We start from the raw sequence: 20,735 nt of genomic DNA on the forward strand, positions 1-20,735 counted from the left end.
CTGGATGGGTTATTCTTCTGACGGTCAGTGTGGTCTTGTTGGGTTGAAGGGCTTGTTTCACCACTGCTGGGATTATATGCTGGGAACCCTCTCAATTAGATTCCAATGTGTAACTCACTTCCATGTATGTGTGACTCGCATGTTTCAAAAACACCCCAAAACCTTCAATTCTATTCCATTTGGTGGAGTTTAATTTAGATAAACACGAGGTACTGAATTTTGGGAAAGCAAATTTTAGCAGGACTTATACACTTAATGGTCAGGTCCGAGGGAGTGTTGCTGAACAAAGAAACTTTGAAGTACAGGTTCGTAGCTCGTTGAAAGTAGAGTGGCAGGTGGATAAGATAATGAAAGCAGCATTTGGTATGCTTTCCTTTATTGGTCAGAGTTTTGAGTATAGGCATTGAGAGGTCATGTTGCAGCTGGAGAGGACATTGGTAAGGCCACTGTTGGAATACTGCGTGCAATTCTGGTCTCCTTCCTATCGGAAGGATGTTATGAAACTTGAAAGGGTTCAGAAAAGATATAAAAGGATGTAGCTGGGGTTGGAGGACTTGAGCTCCAGGGAGAGACTGAATAGGCTGGGGCTGTTTTCCCTGGAACATCAGAGGCTGAGGGGTGACTTTATCGAGGTTTATAAAATCATGAGGGGCATGGATAGGATAAATAGACAAAGTCTTTTCCTTGGGGTGGGGGAATCCAGAACTAGAGGGCATAGGTTTAGTGTGAGAGGGGAAAGAAATGAAAAAGGGGCAACATTTTCACTCAGAAGGTGGTACGTGAATGGAATGAGCTGTCGGAGGAAGTGGTGGAGACTGGTACAATTGCAACATTTAAAATGCAGCTAGATGGGTATATGAGTAGGAAGATTTGGAAGGATATGGGCCAAGTGCTGGCGAAAGAGACTAGAGTAAGTTAGGATATCTGGTCGGCATGGACGTGTTGGACCAAAGGGTCTGTTTCCGTGCTGTACATCTCTATAACTGTATGACTCCGCGATTTTGTGACTCACTTCCAGATATCTGTTATTCTGTATGTAAACCATCCCAAACCCCTCGATTGGATTCCAGTCTGTAACTCACTCATAGATATTTGGTATTCTGTATGTAAACCTCCCCAAATCCCTCGGTTAGATTCCAGTCTGTAACTCACTCTGGGGTATCTGTTATTCTGTATATAAACCACCTTCAACCCCACAATTAGATTCCAGCCTGTAACTCACTCTGGGCTATCTGTTATTCTGTATATAAACCACCTTCAACCCCACAATTAGATTCCAGCCTGTAACTCACTCTGGGCTATCTGTTATTCTGTATATAAACCATCCTGAACCCATTGATTTGATTCCACTTCCTGTGATGTTAAGCTTATGTTCCCAACATAATCTAATCTCAGTAACAATCAATGTAGCACTGGCCCTCCTATCTGCTGGACTATGATCATGTTAACTTTCTGATGTTTACGTACATGATCAGCCGTAGCCTCTGAACAATACTGTTTCAGAATTTCTCATCATTTTACACAGAAACATTCTGCTTTTTGTATTCCTACTGCAAATCATGTTCCAGAATATTCTCTTGCACCTGCCAGTGTTTTCAATATAAAACTAAACTAGTTCCACCTGTGTGCACTTGACCCATATCCCATATCGCTCCAAACATTTCTTACATATCTAATTGTCTTTTAAATGTCCTTTAGGAGGAAGGAAACTGCCATCCTTATCTGGTCTGGACAACATGCGACTCCAGATCCACAGCAATGTAGCTGACTCTTAACTGCCCCGGATGGGCAATAAATGTTGGCTGAGCCAGCAATGCCAACGTCCCATGAATGAATTTTTCAAAACTTTGATGACTTCTGTTTCACTATTTGTTTTATATTAACTTGCTTAACAGACAAATTCTTCAGACGTAATAAGTAATTATTCACCAGATTTTCATTTCTCATCTGCTGCAGTTGTGATAAGGTCATTCATTGTGATGGGGTGACAGTGAAATGTTTTATTTAACTCTTCTCATCTGTCTATCTTAGATTTTAATTTACACCCTTGAATCTTGATTATAGTTGTGTGATATTGACCTGAATTGAAGTGCTTCATATCTTTTTGGAACAAATGTGTTGGTCTTCAATCACAGCTAGTCCTTGTCATCAAAACTGTAGAAATCTGTTCATTTTATTCTAACATCTAACTATTTTTGATTTCATTCATTGATCAGAGCTGTGAAAGAAATTCAGAATTCAGGGCTGGTGTTCCATTTATCCAAATCCACAGAAATATTTTTTTATTTTGCAGGTTGACTGTAGATTAAACAAGGAGCTACTTCCTGCACATAATAAGGTCTTAAATATAGATGGTGACAAAAACTTTCTTTATAAATCAGGTAAGATACTTCAGCAATATTTAGTTGTAACTAGTTCCTCAGATCATGTGATTCGGTTGTGGGTCCAAAGATGTGCAAGTCAGGTGAATTGCAATGCTAAATTGCCCATAGTGTTATGTGCATTAGTCAGAGGAAAATGCATCTGGTTACTCATCAGAGGGTCGGTGTGGATTGGTTGGGTTGAAGGGCCTGTTTCCACATTGTAGGGAATCTAATCGAATCACACTGAGCACTGGAGAGGCTACAACTGAGCACTGACCACACTTGCTGCAACTTTGTAACAGACAGTCAGCATTTAAGAAAGATTAACTAACATCCAATCAGGAGGCTTCATCAGCCTTGAATATTTTGTACCACCTGAAATAAGAAAACTTTTCTTAGTCACTGACATGTAGTATTCCTGCATTTTTCACATTTTTAAGGAGAGTCATAGAGATATACAACACCAAAACAGAGCCTTTGGTTCAACTTGTCCAGGCCAACCCGACAAATAAATCAAGTACCATTTGCCAGCACCCAGCCCATATTCCTCTAAATCCTTCCTGTACTGATCCAGATGCCTTTTAAATGTTGTAATTGTACCAGCCTCCACCATTTCTTCTGGCAGCTCATTCAATACATGCAGCACCCTTTGGGTGAAAAAGCTGCCCCTTAGGTCCCTTTTTAATTCTTTCCCTCTCACCTTAAACCTATGGCCTCTACGTTTGAACTCTCCCACCCCAGGGAAAAGACTTTGTCTACTTAACTGAACATAAACCTCTTTCATAATCTCTATAAGGTCATCCTCCCCGCATCTAACACTCCAGGGAAAATAGCCCTAGTCTATTCAGCCTCTCCCTATAGCTCAAAATCTCCAACCCTGGCAACATCCTTTTAAATCTATGCTGAACCCTTTCAAGTTTCATAACCTCCTTCCAGTAGCAGGGAGACCAGAATTGCAGGTAGTATTCCAAAAGTGACCAAACCAATGTTCTGTACAGATGCAACATGACCTCCCAACTTCTAAACTCAATGCACTGACCAATAAAGGCAAGCATACCAAACGCCTTCTTCAGTATCTATCTACCCGTGACTCCACTTTCAAGGAACTATGAACCTGCACAAGTGCTGCCCTGATGTGTCTTTCCAAAATGCAGCACCCCACATTTACCTAAATTAAACTCCATCTGCCACTCCTCAGCCCATTGACCCATCTGATCAAGATCCTGTTGTACTCTGAGGTAACCTTCTTTGTTGTCCACTACACCTCCAATTTTGGTGTTACCTGCAAACTTACTGACCATACTTCCTATGTTCACATCCAGATCATTTATATAAATGATGAAAAGCAGTGGACCCAGCACCGAGACTTGTAGTACAGCACTATTCACAGGTCTTCAATCTGAAAAGCAACCATCCACCACCACCCTCTGTCTTCTACATTCGAGCCAGTTCTGTATCCAGGTAGCTAGTTCTCCCTCTTTCATGTGACCTAACCTTGCTAACCAGTCCACCATGCCTTACTGAAGTCCATATAGATCATATTTAGCTCTGGCCTCATCAATCTCTCCATAACTTCTTCAAATAACTCAATCAAGTTAGTGAGACATGATTTCCCACGCTCAAAGCCATGTTGACTATCCCTAATCAGTCCTTGCCTTTCCAAATACATATAAATCCTGTCCCTCAGGATTCTCCCAAACAATTTGCACATCACCAATGTTAGGCTATCCAGTCTATATTTCCTTACCACTTTCTTCAATAGTGGCACCATGTTATCCAATCTCCAGTTTTCCATCACCTCACCTGGGGCTATTGATGATACAAATTAGATTAGATTACTTACACTGTGGAAACAGGCCCTTCGGCCCAACAAGTCCACACCGACCTGCCGAAGCGCAACCCACCCATACCCTTACATTTACCTTACCTAACACTACGGGCAATTTAGCATGGCCAATTCACCTGACCCGCATATCTTTGGACTGTGGGAGGAAACCGGAGCACCCGGAGGAAACCCACGCAGATACGGGGAGAACGTGCAAACTCCATACAGTCAGTCACCTGAGTCGGGAATTGAACCCGGGTCTCAGGCGCTGTGAGGCAGCAGTGCTAACCACTGTGCCACCGTGCCGCCCACTATATCTCAGCAAAGGGCCCAGCAATCATTTCCCTAGCTTCCCATACAGTTTTCGGGTACATCTAATCAGATCTTGGGGATTTATCCACCTTTATGCATTTTAAGATGTCCAACAACACCTCCCCTGTAATATGGAAATTTTTCAAGATGTCGCTACTTATTTCCCTATGTTCGCTCTCTTCCACAGTAGGCATTGATGCAAAATATTTGTTTAGTATCTTTCCCCCATCTCCTGGGGCTCCACCTATAGGCTGCCTATTCTCTTCCTTTTTACTTTTTGTCCTTAATGTATTTGTAGAATCCTTAACTCTATTTGTCAATGCTACCTCTTGTCCCCTTTTTGCCCTCCTGATTTCTCTCTTAAGTATACCGCACAGGGATTCACTCAATCCCTATTGTCCAGACCTGACATATGCTTCCTTCTAATTTTTTATTATTGTAAATATTTTTATTGAGAAAAAGATTTTAGGTGTTTTACAAAATTACAAAATCATTACAAATTAGTGTGACAATTTTACAATATAATGACAATAACAGGAAACAAACTCCTATCCCACAAATCACTGAAATGAGAGAGAAATATAAAACCTTACAGAAACTACAATTCAATAAATAACTAAAGGGAAAAAAAATAAACAAAAAGGTAACAAATTATATTCAATTAAGTTACTAGACACATCGTAATCCCACCGAAGCACCCCACCACTGGGAGCATTAGTAAGCACACCCGTATTTATTCAGGATTCTTCCTCCCAGAGCGCCAGACATAGCACTCCTGACTACACAAAGGCCCTGATCAATATAGCCAACAAGCCTCTTTCAATATAATTCAGAAAGGGCCGCCATGTTCTGATAACAGTTCCACTTTCTGGTTCACCATACTTGTAAGGAAGTCCAGGGGGATATGCTCCATAACTAATGTACGCCAGCCTGAAAGTCCTGGGGGATTCTTTGACACCCAGCTCATTAGAATGTTCTTCCTCTGACAAAATGAAAGAATATTAAACAATTTCTTCCCACGCATGTCCAAAGAGGGGAGATTTGGAAGACCCAAAAGGAGGGACACTGGATCCAACTTAACCTTAGTTCCTAAAACTTGTTCCAAAATGCTCATTATGGCATCCCAATACCTGCGAAGCTTGTGCATGACCACAAACAATAGGTCAGAGTGCCAACATCCCTTTTACATTTGGGGCACACTGGGGACACTCCTGTCATGAATTTCAGTGCCAACTGACTCCTGTGGAGTATCTTCAGTTGATCCTGTTACAAATCAAAATCTTCCTAACGTGCTCCCAAATATCCTCCCATATCTCTGACGAGATTTCCACTGCTAGTTCTTGAGTTCAGATTCTGCATAGCCACTCAATGTTTTTCATAACATTATTCCCTAACAAGTGATAGAGGGTGCTGACTGAGAGAGTTCCCGTAGACCGGAGCACTCTCCTTTCCATATCCAACTTACAGGGACTAACCATCAATACAGTTTTTTTTGTATAAAGTCCCTAACCTGGAAGTAACAAAAGAGGTCTCTCCTAGGTCGCTCAAATTTCCGACTTAGCTGCTTGAAAGACATCATAACCTCCATATCAAAGAAATCTCCCAAACGGGAGATTCCCCTCGACTCCCAGAATGTAAAGCCAGAGTCTACCTGGCCAGAATCGCAACATTCCTACTATGGGTGTGAAAGAGGAAGTTTTTTGTAAGTTGCCCTCACCTTGCTGCATTATTCTCCATGCTTTAACTGTGTTAAGGACAATTGGGTTTCTGCAGTGGTCCGTAACAGTCCTCATCTTGTCCATAAACAGCAAATTGATGAAGGGGCATTTTGCCTGGGAGGCCTCTATGTCCAACCACATGATCGCAGGTCTTGGCAGGCCCAGTCAGCCACATAAGATAGTAAGGAACTCAATTGAAATTTCTTAAAGTCCGGGAAATCCAAACCTCCCTTCTCCTGTGGGAGCTGCAATTTTTCTAGCTTAATAAGAGGCCACCTATGACATCAGATAAAAGATCTGAACCAGCTGTAAAGCCTCCGTAGTGCTTCCTTGGCAGCATCAAAAGGAGCATTCGCATGGGCTATAAGTGAGGAAGAACATTCATTTTAACCAGATCTATTTTTCACAACCAACATATCGGAAGATCTTCCCAGTGCCAAAGGTTCTGCCTTATCTTCTCTTGCAATTGTGCATAATTAGCTTTATATAATTGATTGAAGATTGGGATGATAAAATGCTTAAATACAGGAAACCTCCCTGTGACCACCGGAAAGGGAAACTGGTTCCATCCCCAAAATCAGATATATTAGTAAGGCCCCCCACAGGCATGGCCTCCAACTTCATGAAATTAATTTTGTACCCTGAGAACAAATAGATTAATCACCTGTATTAAACGGGGCACAGATGTCATTGGATCAGTTAAGAAAAGAAGGATGTCATCTGCGTAAAGGGTAATTTTATGCCTGCCTGATCCTACCCATGGGCAATTATGTTGGGATCCCTCCGCATGGCCTCCGCCAGCGGTTCAATCGCCACTGTAAATAATAGTGGTGAGAGAGCGCACCTTGTCGGCAGCCTCTGCCGACATTAAAACTATTTGACCTTATGCCATTAGTGAGAACCACTGTTTTCAGGTCACTATATAACACTGCCACCCACTTGGCAAAAACCCCTACAAGACCAAGGACATAAAAAAGATACAGCCACTCCACCCGATGAAATGCTTTCTCTGCATCCAGGGAGACAACCAAACCTGGAATCGATCTTTGCTGACATACTTGGACCATATTTAATACTCTTCTAATATTGTTGGTAGACATATGACTCTTGATAAAACCTGTCTGAACCTCCTTTACAATGAAAGGCAACACCCTCTCCAGCCTTAACGCCAGCATTTTCGACAGAATTTTACATCCATGTTCAGTAACAACATGGGTTTGTACGAAGTGCAATCCTCTGGGGCTTTTCCTTTTTTAAGAATAAGAGAAATATTTGCTTCTCTCAAAGAAGACAGGAGGCAGCCCTGACTGCACGAGTAATTGTACATATCCAAGAGTGGCCTGGCCAACATGTCTATAAACTCCTTACAAAACTCACTTTGAAATCCATCTGGACTAGGCGCTTTACCACTCTGGAGCAGCCTCACCGCCTCCTGTATTTCCTGAATTGTCAGGGGGTTATTCAGAAAGGATGCTTGCTCTGAAGTTACACCCGGAAGATCCAGGATCTTAAAATAGGATTCCATCTGCATCAATCTGTCCTCATAGCCCTCTGACCGGTACAGCTCAGAGTAAAACTTCCTAAATGCTGCATTTAATCTTTTTGGCATTGCAAATAAGAATACCAGCACTCTCTCTGATGGATGTAATAGATTGGGGGGCATTCTTCTTTCTGACTAAGTATGCTAGATATCTATCTGGTTTATCACCATACTCAAATAATTTCTGTTTTGCAAAAGAGATTTCCCTCTTTGCTTTCTGGTTGAGTGCAGTGTTCAAAGTAGCCCAGAGGGTTGCAATTTGCTGCAACTTGGTTACAGTCTGTCTGTCAAAGTGTGCTGTCTCAGCTGTCTTCAGGCGAGTCTTGAGCAAATGTTGCTGTTCTCCCCTCTGCTACTTCCAGATCGCAGAGTAAGAAATAATCAAACCCTATGCATAGGCCTTGGAAGTCTTCCAAAGCAGAGATGGATTACTGGCCATACCCAAATTAATATCTCAAAAGATTTTAAATTCCCGTGAAAGGACTCAATAAACTTACTATCTTTCAGGAAGAAAGGGTCTGTGCACCTGTGTCAGGAGCCTGTCCTATAATCACCAGTCTTGACCTCCATGTACACTGCCACATGTTCGGAAACTGCTATATTTCCTATTCTGCCAGATAGCATTGAATTCAGAAAGGTAGATGGGACAAAAAAATATGGTAATTCTAGTATAGCTCTTATGTGGATTAGAAAATAAGGTGAAATCCACACGTCCACCAACCCCAGCTCCCTGTTCAGGTCCACCAACTGCCTGGATTGCGGAGACACGCCTGCAAGACCCCGAGGCATCCTGTCCACTTTAGGGTCAATAATATGATTAAAGTCTTCCCCTATAATTGTACGATGTGCCCCAAGGGCCATCAATCTGGAAAGCACATCTGTTAAAAATTTAAGGGGGCATGCCGGGGGGGAGCAGTATACATTCAATGTCCCATATTTATCTCCATGTATTAAAGCTTTAAGAATTATAAATTGCCCACACTCATCCTTGATTTGGCCAAACATTTTAAATGGGAGGTTCTTCCGAATGAGAATAGCAACTCCTCTACTTTTCGAATTAAAGGATGAAAAAAATACCCCCCCGAACCCTCCCTGTTGCAACCTCAAATGCTCCTTATTGGTTAAATGTGTTTCTTGCAGCAAGGCTACATCGACCCTCTCTTTTCTAAGTCTTAACAGTATCTTTTCTCTCTTAATTGGTGAATGACTCCCCTTAACATTCCAGGTGTACTATTTAAACGAATGGCTAGCCATGATCGTCTGAAACAGTCCATGACACCCCCCCCACCCCCTCCCTCCGCCCCGTGAGGAAGAACCCCACTCACAGTGCCAAGTGAAAACCATAAACAGTTTGTATAAATTAAAAAATGCAACTTCCAAAACTAACAAGTCAAAACTTCTAACAGCTACTTCTACAACATACCGACATATAATGCAAATGAAAGGAGACTTTCCCCCTTGCCCACCGGGGGCGCTCATACCACCCATTAGCCCCACCATGACTCCTTCTAGCTAAAGCCATGCCCCCACCCCAGACAACACAAAGTAAGAAAAAAATACAAACATAACAAGAAAGTTAAAAGTGGACACTCAACCTGTCCCCTCCACATTGTAATCCTCAGCACTCCTGGTAGAACGAAATTATGTAACCTCTTCCTCCAAATGCACCCCCCTCCCCTGCCATCCCACACCAGAAAAGAAGAACAAAAGGAAATAAGAAAAAAACAGGGAAACAAAGGATGACAAGAAGGAAGAGAAAAAGGGAAAGGAGAGCGGAAAAAGAAGGACAAAGGAAATAATTATGACCCTGGCATATATTTAAAAAAAATGACCCCCCCGCCCCCACTCCAACAACCAGGTAAACCAGGCAAATTACAGAGAAAAAACATATTATTCACGTCGAGATCGATTTGAGTCTCTTCCATCAATGAATCAATCTTCTCTCTGAGTTTCACAAACTCTGTTCCATAGGCAATCGCGGAGGCCGACGCTGCGGCCACGGGCATGTCTGGTGCGAGTTGGAGGGAGGGGTTCTCTGCTTGTTGAGATCCTCACCTTCCCTTCCCTTCCCTTTGGCCATTTTCCTAATAATTTTAAACTAACAGAGGACAGTTCTCGGGGTCAAAAAAATTATTTCTACCAGATTAGGTAATAAAGAGAGGGTGAGTGCCCCGCTTCGGCTGAGTTCTGGTGCAGAGCTCAGCAGGGCAGAACTAATGGGTCGCTGCCATCTTGAATTCCCCCTTCTTATTCTTAACAAAAACCTCAATTTCTGTAGTCATCCAGCATTCCCTATGATGATCCAGATTACTGTCCGAGTCTTCGGATTAGTAGGATCGGTCAACAAGCATACTTGTAAACAATTCTTTGTCAATCATACAAGCAATCGTTCATTTTTTGATATGGCCGGGTCAGTAGACTCTGGTCAGCCCAGAAGTATGAGTACTCCTAGATCACCAAAATAATCCAATGACTTACAGAGTTTGCGTAGAGTTTATGTACATTGTTCATACTCAGACATGGAGCACGATCACATCGTAACAATCAGTCAGATTCCCTGAGGTCCACGTGCACTTTTGCCTTAGCCCATTGCGATTTCTTGTAAACAACCTGTTCACAGAATCCTATATGTCCTGCCCTGTGATTAGGGGTAAACCGTTGCTTCTGCATTTAATGGTTAGGGTTATACCATTACTTCTACATTTACAGTATTTTATCAGATCTACATCAGTCTGCGGTTTCTTGTCTCTGTCTGGTTCAGTGCAATCTAACTTAGCAATGCAGAAGCCATTTTGTGCATCTCCTTCAACCATGTTGTCCTACCCTCCAGAGACTCATATTCTCATTTCCCCCCCCTTTGATTACGCCGCGATCTCTAAAAGGGAAGGCTAATCCAAACAAATGGCTTTCAAGGCATTCCAGCCATCAACATCCTCTAGAGTGGCACCACCTTCTTCTCCACTCACCTGGTCATATTTATCATCACCATCAACACATGTGGGTGAGCCATTGGATTGCAAAAGGAGCCTCTTCTGAGGCAAATCTATATGACTAAGGGAGCTCACGAGCTTAGCAATTAAACACTTAACAATAGCAACCGACAAACAGACAGAAGAGAATGATTCACATAGCTAAATTGATAAGTCAATTGTACCAAGAACCCGATCCCCAGTTTCCCCAACTGGTCCCTTCAGTCATTCCATCAAGGAACACCTGGATCTCGTCTTGTATCTTAGTAATATTGCCAGTGTGATTGGGAATGCCCATAATGCATTTATCTTGGACAATTGTACAGACCCAGCCTTCCTAGTATACAGTATAAGGTGTACTGATTCTGCATAAAGACGCAGATCTGATAATCCCAGTTTAATCTGTTCCAGAACGTCTTTAGTCTTATCTCCTAGAATGGTCAGGCTGCAGATGAGGTAATTGCGATTCTTTTGATTTATCACTCCTGCCAATCCTCCCAAACCCAGGGTACTCAGGATTCCCCAGCCTATTGAGTGTCATCTATTTTTATCCAGTCCCTTGGGATCCTTCCAGTTGGAGCAAAAGTCGGCTGAGACCAACCGCTAAGTCCTTCTCAGATGAAGTTTCCATCGACTTGTCCTCTGGCCAGGACAAGGTACAGTTGTGGGATCAAGGGCTCCATTGTGACCTTATGGGGAAAATCTTTGCTTTAAAGGACAAGGAAATTAGTAGCTTTACCTTGGCTGAAGAAATAATACCCTGGTTTGGTGTATATGAGGGAGGGTTTGTTAAAATAGGTTACAGAAGTGTTACAGCAGGGTTCTGGTCAGGTCTACAGGAGTAAAGGGCCGACATTTTGCAAGAGATGTCACTTGAGCACCATTAAAAATGGGCAAACTGACTGTTGAGCGCTCGCATTGTATGGTAAACAATAGTCCTCAGAATTCTGTTCCCATTAGACTCTCCCTTAGCTCTATTGCACATAGTCTTGGTGCCAGTATCAGATTCTGAAAAGAGAAAAGACCTATAAATGCACAAGGGAAGGGTTCCGTTCCGGGTCCGTACATGAAAATGGGTATAGTAACTTATGCCACATAAGGCCAGTTGTCCCTCAGCCAGCGGAAAGCAAGCTGTTTGTATAAATGGCCAGGAAATATAAGGCTCCTTTTACTTACACAAGTGGAAGAGACAAGTCTCAAATAGGCAGGAGATGTTATTTGGAACATGAACAATTGCATACCCATAGCCAGTTCCATTAAACAATTCTCATACGACCCTGCAGTAGAATTAAAAGACATCAACAAACAGGTGGCAGGAGATTAATATAGTATTGGAAAGTGATATTTCTGTTCGGAGGGTCGGCAGTAGGGAGTCTGATGAATAGTTTGGGACTGGGGACAGGGCAAGTACGTCATCTACCGATAGAAAGGAGTAACAAATATTCTCAAAACTCACTAGGAGTAGCATACTACTGACTCTGGGGTGATGAGTGTTCTGTGGGCCTGTATAAGTAAGTTGTTTGTGGATTCCCCTATCAGGCTTCTCTTTTCTCAAGTAGGCCCGTCCTATATAAAGGGATGTTGCTCCCAGGCCTCCTCCGATTACCCTCACTCGGCTTACGTCTGTGGGAAACATCAAAAAGACTGGTTCAGTAACAGCATGGTAATTCCCACTGATTTCTACTGTCCAAATGGACCATTCGCTCTTTCTGATGTTAGAGTCCATTGCAATAGTCAATCTTCGTCATGCTCCACACTTTGAAGGTGTCTGGTGCTGTGCACTGGACAACATCTCGGCATAGGTGGTGGTTAGTCTCAGATTGTTCTGGATCTCATCAATACTTAGTGGCTTTCCCCATCAGGAAGTTGTATGTGATCAAACAGGTTAGCAGGGACCTGTTAGATCACATGTCTCGCTTAGTTCAAGTATCTGTAAGAAGAATAGCATTAAAACAACACCAAAATTGAAAATCCCAAAAGGACAGGATCCCCTGGGTTTCCTAGAATTCCAGTATTCTTTCCTCCTCTCCCCCCTTTTGATTGGTGCGGCCAATCAATTTACAATGGTACAGGTGGACCCAAGGCGAGCAACCAGTGATTTTAAGCGCTGTAGGGGTGGTAGGTAAAACCTGGAAGGGGCCATTCCAATGAGGTTGGAGACCCTTGCGAGTTGGGATCTTGTCAAGCACAAACGAACCAGGCTCCACCCGTGACGAGGCTGAAAGGGACAGAACATCGCCGTAGGCCGCGCGCGGAGTAAAAGGCATGCATAATGTTATTTAGAGCAAGAACATATCCAATCGTTTCTTTGGTCATGCGGTGAAAGTGGACTGAGGACGGAGTCAAATTGTTCCAAGAGGTACGGAGTGGAAGCTCGTAGAGAATCTCAGCTGGAGATAGACGTGTCTGCCGTCAGGCGTGGATCTCATCTGGAGTAAGGCCAAAGGGAGTAGAGTAACCCAGGAGAGGCCAGTCTCAGCCATTAATTTGAAAAGTTTAATCTTAAAAGTTAAAACATTCAACAAGGCCGGCAGCCCGAGGACGATAAGCAAGATGCAGTTGTTGACGAATAGAAAGCTGGGAACAGAGTTCTTCATTAATATTACCAACAATGTGCAGTCCATTGTCCAAACTAATGCGCGCAGGTATACCGAAGCGGGGAATAATTTCCTTGGTTAATTTTCACCACAGTCTCAGCAGTAGGGTTAGTAGTAGGGTAGGCTTCAATCCATTTAGAAGAGTCATTAACAATAACCAAAAAATATATAGCACTGACATTTCTGCAACTCAATGAAGTCCAGTTGAAGTGTCTCAAAGGGGCCCTCCGGCATGTGAGTTCTACCCAGAGTGCAAGGCAGGGTTATGTTCCTGACAAATAAGACACCAGTCACTAACCCTTTGGGCTAGTTGTTGGAGGCGGGGATGCCACCAAGCAGTCAGGAGAAGGTTGGCGACTGAACGGGCATCACAGTGAGTTGCATAATGCACACAGTCAGTAACTGATAAAGCAAGATCGTCAGACATACAAGTTTGACCCACGGGAGTAGTCCAGAGTTGAGCGTCATACAAACAGCCCAAATTGGACAATAACAGCTTATCAGTGTCTGGGGTGACGCCTGAAGTTTAACAACATATTGGATAGTTGGCATTAATTTATCTGAAGTAGACTGGTTCTTGTTAGAATTTGTAGTCTGCCTCATCATTCTGGGCACAACCATAAGATCCCCGTTAGAGGTTGCTTCTGCTGCCGCATCTTTCACATGGTTGCTAATGTCAACTAAACCTTTGCCATTACTATGGGCAGTACATTTAATAAATGTATCAGCTGTAAAATTTGTTTGTGAGAACCTCTTGATCTGTCTTCCTTTTCCCTTTTTATTTTGTAACATTCTGTTTTGCTCCTCAATCTGAATTCCAATTTGCATCCTTTCACACTTCTGCCATTGAATATTCTTTGCCATTTGTTTACTCATTTTATCTGTAATACCATCAAATCTGTTACTATTATCCTCACTTTACTCATCCATTAAATTCACCCTCTGCTCCTTAAACCCCATTCTAACTTTGCAGACAATTGCCTAATGTCTCCCATGTCAGCTGATGTGCTAACACTTCCCAAAGCATTCCGAGTCATCCACTCTCTCTGTATTGCAAGACTACTGTTCCAAAATCCAATGTTGAATAACCCAGGATTTCTTCAAATCAAACTTTGGAAAATTTAAGCCATCATCAATTGTCACATACTGTCTACCTGTCATGGATTTGATTCCCGCTTGTTGGATTTTGAACTGAACTCCCAGCTTCACATCCATTCTCTCCAAGGTTGATTACTAGTACCTCTGCCTCTTTCTCAGTAATTTGTCAGTGAAACTGCTGTGCATTACACCTTTGTCACTTGCAGACTTGACTGCTTTGATGCTTTCCTGGCCAGATTCCTAACCTACCCCTTAATTTTATCTATAAATATGGTGTCATCTCAGCATTGACTCTTAGTTGACTATCAACAGATCCCCACTGAGCTACATTGTCTTTTGACTTCAATGGAATTTGATGGGACCTTCCATGTAGATTCATTTCCTCCTTGGAAGTATTGATGTCCACATATTAAGATCCACATATTTGAAGTCTGCCTTGTTAATTTAAGCCAATCATTGAACTGTGCAATTTTTTAGTATTGTCACATTCCCATGGGAGTCAATCAGCCCCTATATTTTACAAATTAGCGTAATTATTTGAGATGTTGATAGCCACAGGAAACTCCTGTACTACCTGCTTCCCTCTCCTACTTTTCCTGGCGGTCATTGATCTACCTGACTGTATTTTCAGTTTATCTCTCTCCCTGCAACTGCCATCCATCAACCTCCTAGCAGCTGTAAACTCCACATGACCTCTGACTGCCACTCCAACCAATTATGTGATCTGATAGGATTCGCAACCAGACACATTTCCTGCAGACATGACCATCAGTAACGTGGTGCCTAGTCTCCCACATCCAACAGGAAGAGCACAGCACTCTACTAATGGCACCTTATCAATCTACAGTCCCAGAAAATAGCACAGTTCTACTGCTCTAAAAACACTGCTCCAGGATAGCTTAGCACCTATGATTTTTATATTTGTAAAAATTTAATCAAGAGACAGATCTCAATAAAAACATATCAAAAAAGAACCCACTCTACTCACTATTGTAGATATACAAAAAATGGTTATACTTTCAAACTGTGAGCTCCCTTTGGTTTGACTTGTAGCTTTATATTTATCTCAATTAGCATAGAAATAATGTGTTCATATCTAATCTCATAATATTGTTGCTTTTGTATATCCCATTTGATGCCTCGTGTCATCTGGTTAGAATTAAATTTGGGTCAGATACTCAGATCCGTATGTGGTGTAATTTTAAGTTTTCCTATTTTCAGGTAATGACCTCATGCTAATTATTGGAATAATGTTTTCCTTGAAGATATGATATTTTGAAAGTTTTCCAATATTCCAATTGTACTTGTCCACATTTACAGTTTGTATTTCATAGCCGTTTCTTTTTTAGAACTTTAAAGGCACTAAATAAGCTATTTCGCCTTGTGCTTAGCAAAAGGACCAGAAGGCCCAACCTGCACTTCCAGGGGAATAAGTAAAACTAATGCGCAGAAGTGATATTTCAAGGATTTGAGTTGTCAGTCTATGGAAACTGTTTCTTAGCAGTTAATAGTGACAGGACTGACGAATATGTAGACGATGTCAATAGAGTGATGCTGGAAGAGCACAGCAGGTTAGACAGCATCTGAGGAGTCAACGTTTCGGGCTGAAATCCTTTGTCAGGACTCGGGATTAGGACAGAGTCCAGGAGTATATAGAGGGAAGGGGGTGGGGCTAGGGAAGGGTAGTAGGGATGGTGATAGGTGGTTACAGATAAAGGGTTAATATGATTGGTCAGTGGGAAGGGTGGAGCAGAGAGGTGAGTAGGAAAATGGACAGGTTAGGACAAGTCAGGGAGGTGAGGAAGCGGGGTGGGGCTAGACGTGGGATAAGACTGGGGCAGGAGGGACTTTGAAGCTGGTGAAATCTGTGTTGAGGCCATTGGGGCTGTTAGCTTCCCAGGCAAAATATAAAGTTTTGTTCCTGCAGTTTCTGTTTGGTCTCACTCTGACAGTGAAGGCAGTGGATACACGTGCCTGCATTCACCTATCACCATTCCCCTCAGGCAACATATGCTTCTGGGCCCCCTCCACTTCCCCAGTCCTGATGAATAGTTTTAGCCCAAAATGTTGACTTTTCTGCTCTTTGGATGTGGAGAGACCATACCCTCGCAACTCCCTCGTCAGGTCCATGTCCCCCCACCAGCCCAAATCCCACTCCCAGCATCTTTCCCCGCCACCACAGGAAGTGCAAAACCTGCGCCCACACCTGTCCTTTCACCTCCATCCAAGGTCCCAAAGGATCCTTCCACATCCGACAGAAATTTACCTGTACCTCCACCAATGTCATCTACTGTATCCGTTGCACCTGATATGGTCTCCTCTATTGGGGAGACAGGATGCCTCCTTGCGGTTCGCTTCAGAGAACATCTCTGGGACCCACACCAAACAACCCCACCACCCCGTGGCTGAACACTTCAACACCCCTTCCCAATCTATCAAGGACATGCAGGTGCTGGGCCTCCTCCCTCGCCAAACCCTTACCACCTGACGCCTGGAGGAAGGACACCTCATATTCCACCTTGGGACCCTGCAACCACACAGGATCACTGTTGATTTCAACAGTTTCCTCATTTCCCCTCCCCCCACATTATCCCAGTCCCAAACCTCCAACTCTGCACTGCCCCCTGACCTGTCCATCACCTTTCCCAACTATCTGCTGCACTCTCCTCTCTGACCTATTAACTTATCCCTCATCCTCATGTATCTATTGCATTCTCAGCTACCTTCCATCTATCCCCACATCCCTCCCATTTATCTCTCAGCCCCCCCCCCCGACTGAAAAGCCTCATTCCTGATGAAGTGCTTATGTCCGTAACATTGATTCTTCTGTACCTTGGATGCTGCCTGAGCTGCTGCGCTTTTTCAGCACCACACTCTAGACTCTGATCTTCAGCATCTGCAGTCCTCACTTTCTACTGCTCCTTGGATGTTGTCTGATCTGCTGTGCTTTTCCAGCTTCACATCTATTGACTCTGACTTCTTGCATCTGCAGTCCTATCTGTCTTGCTAATCAGTGTAAGCTACGTCTTACATTAAGTCTGTGTTTATTATAATGAGTTATAATAAAGGTTCTCCACTTTCTAAGAGGGTCAATGAATTATTTGTTTGTAAGAATGCTGTGAGATGTAGCTTATCAATAGGTAATGTTTCCAGTGTGCATTTTCGTCATGAGCCAGCCTGTAGTATTTTCCTCACATTTCTCAGTCTACTTTTTCCCACTCTATTTTCAAAACTCTGTCATCCATTGCAACTTGTTTGAGTTTATGGACATTTTTAAACCTCCTCAAATCTTTTAAGTTATTAAAGGAAATTCATCGTTTTCTGGTCTGTAGTTCTATGTCAAATGCATATTGTAGAGCACCCTGGTCCCTTCCAGAGAAATAAGTTAATCAAAAGTTTGCTCCCTCTTCCCTCCTTCAGAATCTTTGCCCTGACTTTTTCAGTTTTCTGAAATATCTATTTTTTTTTCTACCCCTCTTGAAACTGGTTTCCGGCAATGTAAGTTGTAAAAAGCAGAAGAAGATCAGGAACATCTTTCAATTATTGAGCTCTAATGATGTAATGGAAATTCATATTAAAATGTAAGAGAATAGTTCCATACAAAATTGCTGAGAAACTTTGAATTCCAGCAAATCAAATGCTAATATTAATTTTGGATATTATTGCTTCTTAGAAAAGGAAGACTTCGATCTCTAGAAGAACTCAACAAACAAAAAATGAGAAATACAATAAACAATTACATTTTCTATCATTGACTATTGCATGTATTTTTTCATTGTTACAGTTAAAATCAATTATTGTTAGTGATCAATTAAAATAGTAGAATATAAATTGCTAGAGCTTCACACTAAGCAGTGTGTTAAGTACACAAGTTATAGTGAAGCAAACTGCATACGTGAAGATGCTGTATCCAGTTTTTGTCATTTACAGACACAATATGCCATGATGATCCAACTCACTATTACTCGGAGTCAATGTCGCGGGTATCAGCTGGAGATGTACCATCGTATGTTCCCCTTTCAGTAAAATGCAAGTCACGACAGGGCTCTCGTAGTGCTGTCCCTTCCCCATCTCACAGTCAAGGAACTTTGCCATATTTACCAGGTACTTCATAAATCATTCTGTTTTGGTTTGTAAAAAGACTGAAGGACTTTTGGCCTCTATCTTAAGACAATTGGAATGCAAAGAAACATTGTAGTTTGCAAAGCTCATCTTAAATCCTGTTTCTAGTAATATGTCCAATATTGGACATTGAACCTTATTTATTGTATGCATAGATGTCTCATGTATCACAGATTCTTCAAAATGATAGATAAAATGTTTACAATTATGCAAATAGTTTGCTTCACAGATTGGACCTTTGTTTCCTTGAATACAAAAGATTATAGAGGAATCATATTTACAAAGATCTTGTTGATGTATTTAAGCTGATCACAGGATTTAATAGGGAAACGAGAATAAAACGATTTCCTGTATTGAGGAACGTTCAGGATAAGGAATAATAATCTTGAATGATGGCAGAAGCATTTCTTCATACAACAGTTAGTGGAAATCTAGTCTTCACTCTCTCCAAAAAGATGTTGAGGCTGGGTGTTGATTGAATGTACTTTGTTTGGCAAGGGTTTTGAGAATTATGGAACCAAGATAATCAAATGGAATTGATGTTTAGATCAGCCATGATCTAACTGGATGATAAACAGGCCCAGGAGGCTGAAGGCCTCCTCTTGTTTCAATAAATTTTGTCATGAGCTGAAAATTATCTTGACTTAAAGAAGTGCTAAAATAACTTTTTCTCCCCCTTTTTCACCTCTTGTCTCTTGCCTAAAGGATTGAGTCAGTTCTGAAAGATGTATTTAATGGATTTTAAAAGTATTTTCAATGTTGGGTGCAAAGCAATTAATGTGTCTTTTAATACTCTAGTGATAGTTTGTTCTAAATAGATAGTGAATTTCTCTATACAAGTAACTCTCCTTACTGTGGGGGATATGTTCCAAGACCTACCACGGAAGTCTGAAACTGCAGATGGGTGCAAATCCAGTCATTTAAATGGGAAACATACCTTCCCGCAGCCTCCTGGTTCTGGAAGGTTCCCTATAATATGTTCGGGCCGTGGTAAACCGCGGGTAACTGAAACTGCGGTATTCGGACCCACGGATATGGGGGTTACCCTGTAATCGGTGCAGTTAATGTCTTCTAGGTGATCATGTAATTTTTTCTGAGACACCATCAACTCCTGGAATTCCTGTTGTGTACCGCACACCCGAGGAAAGGGCAGAACATTCTGATCGGCTAAATTTAGATAGGTGAGTATTTTGAAATAGGAAAAACGTTTATTTAAAGTTGGGAGGTGTGTGTGTGTGTGTGTGAGAGAGATTTTCAGGATCCTGAGTGAATGAAGATATTTGCTTATAAACAAACAAAATACATAAAGAAGAAAATGCACACTTCAGTTTGTAGAAAAATGTTAGGTTTGCGTGCTTTTTCTGTCTCTAAACTATACTTATTATTGTCATTGTATTGTCACAGTTCTATGCATCCTTTCTCCATAATAGCTCCCTGGAACTATATTTGTAAAGGAAATGGTGTAGTGATATAATTACATTCTGCTGGCATTATTAATCTTAAGCCTGCGCATCATTATGACACAGAAAGACACAATTGGGCGCATTAAGCCCATGCCAGCTCTCAGTAACACAATTTAATCTGTTCCACAATTCCTTAGGTCTCACTGCATTCTTACATGTTTATCCCCTAGTCATAGAATTGTAGAGTTGTACAGCTTGGACGTAGACCCTTTGGTCCAACTCGTCCAAATCGACCAGATATACTAGTTTAATCTAGTCTCATTTACCAGCATTTGGCCCATATCCCTCTAAACCCTTGCTATTCACATACTCATTCAGATGTTTTTTAAATGTTGTAATTATACCAGCCTCCACCACCTCTGGCAGTGCATTCCACACACACACCACTCTTTGCATGAAAAAATTGACCCTCAGGTTCCTTTTAAATCTTTCCCCCCTCATCTTAAACCTATGCCCTCTGGTTTTGGAATACTCTATTCACCCTATTCAAGTGCCTCATGATTTTATCAACCTCTATAAGGTTATCCCTCAGTTTCCAACACTCTGGGAGAAGAAAAGCCCCAGCCTATTCAGCCTCTCTCTAGTTCAAACCCTCCAACCCATCAGCATCCTTGCAAATCTTTTCTGCACCTTTTCAGCTTTTACAACATCTTTCAGGGAGACGAGAATTGAATGCAGTATTCCAAACGTGACCTAACCAATGTCCTGTGCAACTGCAAAATGACACC

At 42.1% G+C, this 20,735-nt stretch overlaps 1 protein-coding gene across 2 annotated transcripts in view; it reads left to right on the plus strand.

Moving 5' to 3' along the window:
- The window catches only part of LOC132834679 (leucine-rich repeat-containing protein 49), a 258,355-nt gene that overhangs the window by 62,595 nt on the left and 175,025 nt on the right, over positions 1-20,735 (plus strand). For both annotated transcript variants that reach the window (XM_060853632.1, XM_060853633.1), the window contains exons 3-5: positions 2,294-2,381; positions 18,353-18,526; positions 19,620-19,725. In XM_060853632.1, coding sequence (XP_060709615.1) covers positions 2,294-2,381; positions 18,353-18,526; positions 19,620-19,725 — 368 coding nt within the window. The remainder of the gene's footprint in view (positions 1-2,293; positions 2,382-18,352; positions 18,527-19,619; positions 19,726-20,735) is intronic.

The sequence above is a fragment of the Hemiscyllium ocellatum genome, chromosome 42, assembly GCF_020745735.1.
Source record: "Hemiscyllium ocellatum isolate sHemOce1 chromosome 42, sHemOce1.pat.X.cur, whole genome shotgun sequence".
In the NCBI taxonomy this organism is placed as follows: Eukaryota; Metazoa; Chordata; class Chondrichthyes; order Orectolobiformes; family Hemiscylliidae; genus Hemiscyllium; species Hemiscyllium ocellatum.